Below are 7,600 nucleotides of genomic sequence, written 5' to 3' on the forward strand. Positions count from 1 at the left end.
AATCGATTGATAAGATCAAATGAAATTGTTGGGTAAAATAATTTTATTCATGCTGAATATATATCAATCGAAACATGATTAGTAAGCTGTTATACGATTTAAAATATATTTGAGTTGTACTGTTATCACCGGCTCTTTTGATAAAGTGACAAGTGTTCGATCCTACAATTGGTATCAAAATCAATGTCATGGATTCGATTTTCATTGATTGCAAAAAATACAATTATTAAGAGATAATTGTGTACAATAATTGTCTTTGTTGAATAAAATAATCGAAACCTGATGTTTCAACTATTATACAATTGAAAATATTTAAATTACACTATTACTAATAAGTGTAGGACCGAGTGATTACCGCTTTACCAAAAGCTATAGCTAGTAGTAATGGTGCAAATCAAATATTTTAAACCGCACAGCAGATCAAGCACCACGGTTCGATTACTCTACCAAGCAAGGACAATTATTGCACCCAACAATCTCCCTCCCAATAATCGCACTCCTTGCAATCATGAGAATCGAACCCGTGATCTTGGCTCTGATACCAATTGTAGGATCGAGTGCTTACCGCTTTACCAAAAGCTATAGCCTATAGCTAGTAGTAATGATGCAACTCAAATCTTTTAAACTGCACAGCAGCTCAAGCACCACGGTTCGATTGCTCTACCAAACATAAACAATTATTGTACCCAACAATAAGTATAATTTTTAGTAAAACGAAATTGTCTTATATAAATTTTTATGTCTTATTAAAAAATTGTAGGACATAAGCGATAATATATATACTATATTATTAAGTTTGATCAATTAAAAATACTTAATTTTTGGTGCCATTGTCTGTTTTAATAATTTATATATATATATATATATATATATATATATATATATATATATATATAAAGTGCTAAAATTTTATTGTAAATTATGGTAGCTCAATAGATAAAGTCTTTATTTTTGAAATATTAAGTTGCCGCTTATATTCTTATTTGAATTTTTTTTTATTTATTTTTTTATTTTATATATCAAAATGACAATGTTGTTTTTTACTATTTTTTATAATTATATTTTAATTTTATTTAAATATAAATTAAATAAATTATAAAAAATATTATATAAATACAACGTCGGTGTATTAGTATTTTATTAATAAAGAAAGTTAGTTTTGGAATTCTCGAGCCCCGGGCCACGTGGCATTTGGACTTCGAATAAATTATGTCAATTGGATAATTGGAGAAAACGCCCAAAATTTTTTTTATTAAGCCCGTGAAAGGGAAAGAATGTTGCATTTTCGAGCTCCAACTATGTAAAAGTTAATCAACAAATCCCAGGTTTCCAGTGACATTCACCGAAACCCATTATTTAATTTAGAGATATGGAAGTTGAAATGAAATTAGACAGGTGGGGTTACGAAGTTAGAACTTGTTCAGATGCTTGTATGTCTGCCATCGATTCATACTATCAACAGGTAAAATGTTAGTGTAGGCTTCTTTTATTTCTTGAGATATGTTTTCATGATGTTTTATTTGTTGTGTGGTTCTTTGATTACTTGAGGGTTATTTTCTTAAGTGTTGTTTGATATATAGTTCTTTAATTTCTTGGAAGATATTTTATGGTTCTTGTTTATTGTTTAGTTCTTTGGTTTCTTGAAAGATGGTTTCTAGATGCTACTCGTGGTGTAGTTCTTGGATTCCTCGAAATTCACTTTTTGAAATGTTATTTATTGTGTTGTTATTTGATTGCTTGATAGATTTCTATGAATGAGTTCTTGAATTGCGGTTTTCTTAGGTGCTTAGTTATGGCAGAAAAAGGTCTGTAATATTGGATGCTCCAAGAAGCGATCCACAATGTGTTCTTGGAAACATTTTGGCTGCTCATTTTCTCTGCTCCGGGGATTCATCTCGCGCTTCGCCGTTCATTGATGCGGCCAAGTCTTGTCTCGTATATATTTTGTTGATTCAATATTATTAATGGGTTCGGTTTTAGGGTCTTATAATTCAGCATCTCCTTCTTTCTGGTGCCTATTCTTTCTTTTATCTTCTTGACAATGGATGGATTTTTTGAATTTGGACAGAAGCATGCTAGTTCGTATGAGAAGGCCGTGTTTGATGTTGTGCTGTATTTCATTTCTCCTAATAGAGATGATGATCTAGCTGTGGAGTTGCATTCCAAGGTTACTACTGAATATTGATTACTCTGGGTTAGTTGTCTCACGCCGGTTGGATAAAAATCCTAATTGTATATATGGATTTGGACAATCCTCCACTTTTGAACTTTTTTGGGTTGAGTTAGGTTCAAGTCATGTGTTAGTTGTGCCAAATCGGTTGGATAAAAATCACTGGGAGTTACATATATGGACTTGGACATTTCTCCCCTTGAGCTAATTTTTGGGGTTGAGTTAGGTCCAAGTCCCAATTTTGACACTCTGTTTCCTTTTCTTGATCTAGTTTATATCTTGTTTTTCTTTTGTTGAGATTTTTTTCAATTTATTATTAGTATGGTGGGAACATTATTGAAGTTTTCATACTCCTATGGATGGTGAAATTCAAAATTTTAAATATCTTGCATGTACTCTGTGATCATGATTTAAGGTTCTTTCTATTGGCTTTGTTACAGCTCTTACAAGATTTTCCTAGAGATCTTGTATCACTTAAGAGAGCTCAAATTCTATGTTTTTATATGGGCCAACCGGATCTATCTCTGAAACTTGTAGAACAGGTACTTACTGAAGTTGTGGTTGAACAAATCTCGTGTGTGACTTCTTTGCAAGTTATGATTTCGTCATGGCTTTTACATTTCCGTGACAGTATTTCAAAGATTATCTTCTTGTGTATAATGACAACTGTTTCAGAAACAGATAAATAAGAGATGAAAATCGAACCTCCTAGATTTGAAAAATATGTTCTTGGAACAGGTCCTGCCAATTAACGGGAATGAAAATTATATATATAGCATGCTTGCCTTTCCTTTATTAGAGCTTGGCAGAATGGAAGATGCAGAGAAAGCTGGAAAGAAGGGATATGAGATCAACAAGGATGACCCTTGGTCACAACATGCCGTAAGTTTGCCTGGATTCATATTCTTTTATTCAGTTTATAGCACTAAATTTAGAATGCATCATCACTTATCCTCGTTTTAACTTTTTTTTTTTTTAAAAAAAAGAAAGCCTTTTAGTATAGAATGATTTTTTCATTTTAACATGAGATTCCAATTTTCTTTGGATACATTATTTAATCATGGTCATTGAAAATTCTTTTGGCTTTCCTAATGCACCAGTTTTCATACTTTGTGGCTCAACTTGAAGCGTTATTAGCTTTTGTATGTGGAGTGTGACATTCGTGCATTGATAAATTTTACTGGTGGCAAGAAGTAAATAATTGCTTGATTGTCCAATAAAAGCTTTGTACTTTGATGGACTCTTACATGATCGTGGTATTTTCTTTATGCAGCTTTGCCATGTTTACCAGTTTGATTGTCGCTTCAAGGAAGCGGTGGAATTCATGGAGGACTGTGCAAGATCATGGAGTTCTTTATCGTCTTTTATGTTTGTAGATATTCACAAAAAACGGCATTGTTACTTTCTATTTATTCCATTCAGATTTTAAAGATGCATTTTTATTAGGTTGACACACAACTGGTGGCATGTTGCTCTATGCTATTTAGAAGGCAAGGCTCCTATGACTAAAATACGAGATGTTTATGATCATTGTATCTTGAAAGAACTGGAAAGAAGTGATGCCGTGGCTGCTGAGGTATACATCATGCTTTTCTTTTATCGCAGTTTATTTTTTCGTCGTTTAGAATATACAATTGTGTTCGATTCTTGCAGGTCTACTTAAACGCTGTTGGCCTGTTACTGCGTGTATATGTCCGTGGTGAGCTTCATGCATTTGGTGACCGCCTAAGGGTTTTAGCCAATAATCTAACAAATCAAGTGAGTAACCAGTTGCCATTATCTTCTTGTCTCTCGTTTTCTCTCTTTCATTTGAAAAACTGTACAAATTAGTTAGTTTTTCATTGGGGGAAAAAATACAAGGCATCAATGGAAGAGAAGGGTGAAACAAAAGAGGCTTGTCCCCTGCACTTTTTGGACAGAAGTCGCTAATCATGCTTTGTATTTGAGACTTCATCATATAAGTAAGTCGGATATGGTACTCTGATAGTCTGATTATTCGAACATGATCGGTTTAGGCATTTTGGTTTTTGGACTGGCACTTCGATATCTTGGCACTGTGGGCTCTATCATTTACTGGAGAATTCACCAAAGCTGAAGATCTTCTCAAGGGCCTGAATTCGAGGTGCGGAGATCTTATTGTTCTCTCCCATGGTTTTTGTTGCACAGAAATCTAGTATCTGATTTGATGTGCACTTCTTTGTGTAGAATTTCTGTGATGAGTGAGAAGAAACGACAATTAATGCTGAGGGGACTCTCGGTTCGTTTCTCTTTTTTTTGTGCATTTGAAACGCGTCCAATTCTACACTGCCCTGAAAATTGCAATCAGTAGTTGTTTCTTGCTAACTATCTATTTTCAATTCGACATTGACTTGATGAACGATTGTTTAGACATCTTGAGCTAGCTTTGAACTTTGAATACTCGTCTTAAATGGAGAGTCTTGATGATATAAACACACCTTTTTAGCTTGCAGAATGTCTCTTTAAGTATGGGAAGGGAGACTATGAGCAGGCACGGGAATCCCTTGGACATGAATTCGATGCTGTGAACTTTAAGGTAGCATGACAAATGCATCTGAATTCTTATTTTTCGCCATATTCTAATGTATCCCGGTTGGGAAGATATCAATCGATCATTGTTGTGCTAGATAATCGGGGCGTCTGATGAACAGCTTGAGGTATTCACTGAAGTATATATCAGTTTGCTACTTAATACCGGGGAACCCACGAAAGGTACGAGTTGAGAGCTTGACTCCATAAAAGAAATAACATGTACTTGAAATATCATTTCAACCTTCTTCCTCATCCGTTTCTAAACTCCTGATTACGCCCCTGACTGGTTTACTTGTGTTCCTTGTAGCAATCCAAGCTATTGAAAAACAATTGAAGCGGCGGGAAGGCGCGCCATTCTTGTGGTGCCTCTTGGTATGTGTCGTCTGTGACGTTTTCGCATTTAGTTCCTTTAAACATGTGCTATCTTCTATCGTCGTCGATTTCGTGATATAGGAGAAGGCTTTTTTAATGTTGGGAAAGGGAGAAGAAGCTGAAGGATGTGGCAAGAAAGCCAGGGAACTAGAAGCCGCATATTTCACTTAGATCACGAGTATGGATTATGTTCCCATGTACATTATAGTCTGTCTAAATAAGTTTTATCGAATTTATTCATGTTTTTATTAATTTAATAATAATAATTTGAAGAAGAATAATAGTAACCAAACCTCAGATGTCAGTGAATTTACTGATAATAATGTGTGTAATTTTTTCTTCGATATCAAATTCATCTTTATTTTATTTAATATCCAATGTTTCGTAAATTTAACAACAAACAAATTATTTGAATTTTCTTGAAATTGTATCCAAATCAAATGATCATATCAAATCTCATTTAAAATTATTATATTATAAAAAACTGAAATCAATTAAAAATAAACTATATTATTTTTATTTTAGTAATTGTAAATTCTTTTAGTTGTACTATTATATTGATGTACGCATTGTGTGTTTGTATAATATTTTTTATAATTCATTTGGTTTATATTTAAATAAAGATCAAAACGTAATTAAAAGAAATAGTGAGAGATCATACTATAATTTTGATATATAAATTAAAAAAATAAATGAGAAAAAGAAAGAAAAAAATTCAAGTAAGAATTGAACCTACAACTTGATATTTAAGAAGCAAAAACTATAGCCGTTGAGCTGCATGTGATTTATATTAAAGTTATAACGCTTTATTAATATATCTAATTATTAAAAGAGAGTATGACACCAAAAATTAGTTATTTTAAATGTTTCAAATTTAATAGAGTAAGTCTCTTGTGAGACGGTCTCACGAATATTTATTTATGAGACGGGTTAACCTTACCGATATTTACAATAAAACGTAATACTCTTAGCATAAAAATTAATATTTTTTCATGGATGACTCAAATAAGATATTCGTCTCAGATAATATGACCCGTGAGACCGTTTCACATAAGTTTTTGTCAACTTAATAATATAATATAGATATATTGAATTGTATGTCGTTGTTCCTAAGATGGACCTACATTAATTTCCGGGCCCGTCACTTATCTCATTAATTATATATATTAGTATTTTGATATTTGTGTTTATATAATATTTTTTATAATTTATTTTATTTGTATTTAAATGAGAATTAAAATATAATTATAGAAAATAGTGAGAAACTATGCTACAAAAAAAAGAAAAAAAGATTCTAGTAAAAATTGAATATACAACCTAATGCTAAGAAAATTAATGATCTATCCATTGAGTTACATATTACTTGTTTTAAAATTTTAACACTTTATTTATATATAAAATTATTAAACAGATCATGACACTAAGACATAGTTTGGTACATGGATAAGGGAGAGATTGATAAATAATCCTCCTTATCCCATGTTTGGTACCTTTTTAAAAAGCCCTTGATAAATAATTTTTTAGAAAGATAAAATGTCACTTCTATTATGTGTGATAATTTTAATTTAATGATAAAATACATTACAAATGATTTAATTGCCCTCAATTTATAAATGATTTTTATAAATTTATGCTAGTAGTTAGAAATTAAAATCAAATAAATATTTTTATTTATTTTTATATATTATATAAATGGATTCGAGATAATTTAATAAATAATTTTATAAATATCAATAAAATTATTAGTATCACTCGATTAACCTTAAAAATTGATATTTGACTTGACTCACAAAATCAAGGGCTCAATTATCATATTATATAATATATAAAATTAGGTAAAAATAAATAAATAATGCAAGCACTATCGACGCATGAACAGTTAAAAAATATGAACTCAAGCAACAATTTTGAAATTATAAAATTTATTATGATAAGGTTAATTTTGTCATTACAATCTAATATATAAATTTAATCACTCTTATTAAAATCATATCAAACATTAAATGTAATATCACACATCTTATTTATCATTAACTTATCATTATATTATATATCACATGTTTATTCTATCATGTGTAACAAACTATGCTTAAAAGTCTAGATATCTCAAACTTAAAAATATAGTATAGATATATATATTTTTTGACATGTTTTTCAATTTTAATCATTTTTTTGTCTATATTAATGAGATGATATTTATATATATGTCCAATAGGTTATATCACATCGTCTATTGACATAGACATTGAGCACGGTTAGTGAACAACAAATCAAAATTGTATATATATATATATTTTTTATAGAATGCTTATAATATATTTGATATCATAATCTCGGATTTAGAACGAATTTTCTGTTTTAACACTCAAATATAAAAAAAAAAATCTCTCTTCCAACTCATAATAAAAAATAAATGTAACAAAAACGCCTTAAGCTCATTTGAAAAATTATTCCAATAAAATATTGTGTTATGGAGAGACGTATTTCGGGGGGAAAATGTATATTTTA

At 30.7% G+C, this 7,600-nt stretch overlaps 1 protein-coding gene across 2 annotated transcripts; it reads left to right on the top strand.

The window, feature by feature from the left end:
* The first annotated feature begins 1,239 nt into the window (after positions 1 to 1,239).
* Positions 1,240 to 5,458, top strand: LOC142522678 (uncharacterized). Of its 2 annotated transcripts, XM_075626211.1 has the most exons (14): positions 1,241 to 1,462; positions 1,783 to 1,935; positions 2,069 to 2,167; positions 2,611 to 2,712; positions 2,909 to 3,052; positions 3,444 to 3,538; positions 3,617 to 3,746; positions 3,824 to 3,928; positions 4,186 to 4,292; positions 4,376 to 4,427; positions 4,635 to 4,724; positions 4,816 to 4,900; positions 5,028 to 5,092; positions 5,174 to 5,458. In XM_075626211.1, the coding sequence occupies exons 1-14, from the start codon at positions 1,370 to 1,372 to the stop codon at positions 5,261 to 5,263; spliced, it is 1,410 nt and encodes a 469-aa protein (XP_075482326.1). In that variant the 5' UTR covers positions 1,241 to 1,369; the 3' UTR covers positions 5,264 to 5,458. The 2 variants fall into 2 exon arrangements, with proteins under 2 accessions (XP_075482327.1, XP_075482326.1); XM_075626212.1 differs by lacking the exons at positions 5,028 to 5,092; positions 5,174 to 5,458 and having other exon boundaries at positions 1,240 to 1,462; positions 4,642 to 4,724.
* The last annotated feature ends 2,142 nt before the right edge of the window (positions 5,459 to 7,600 follow it).

Source organism: Primulina tabacum, chromosome 13, assembly GCF_025594145.1.
Source record: "Primulina tabacum isolate GXHZ01 chromosome 13, ASM2559414v2, whole genome shotgun sequence".
Taxonomy (NCBI): Eukaryota; Viridiplantae; Streptophyta; class Magnoliopsida; order Lamiales; family Gesneriaceae; genus Primulina; species Primulina tabacum.

What these genes read in the sequence shown, in the direction of transcription:
- LOC142522678 (XM_075626211.1), top strand. Translation starts at nt 1,370, where the DNA reads ATGGAAGTTGAAATGAAATTAGACAGGTGGGGTTACGAAGTTAGAACT. An exon ending in ACCCTTGGTCACAACATGCC is followed by an intron (nt 3,053 to 3,443) that starts GTAAGTTTGCCT and finishes TTCTTTATGCAG; the next exon opens with CTTTGCCATGTTTACCAGTT. An exon ending in AGTTCTTTATCGTCTTTTAT is followed by an intron (nt 3,539 to 3,616) that starts GTTTGTAGATAT and finishes CATTTTTATTAG; the next exon opens with GTTGACACACAACTGGTGGC.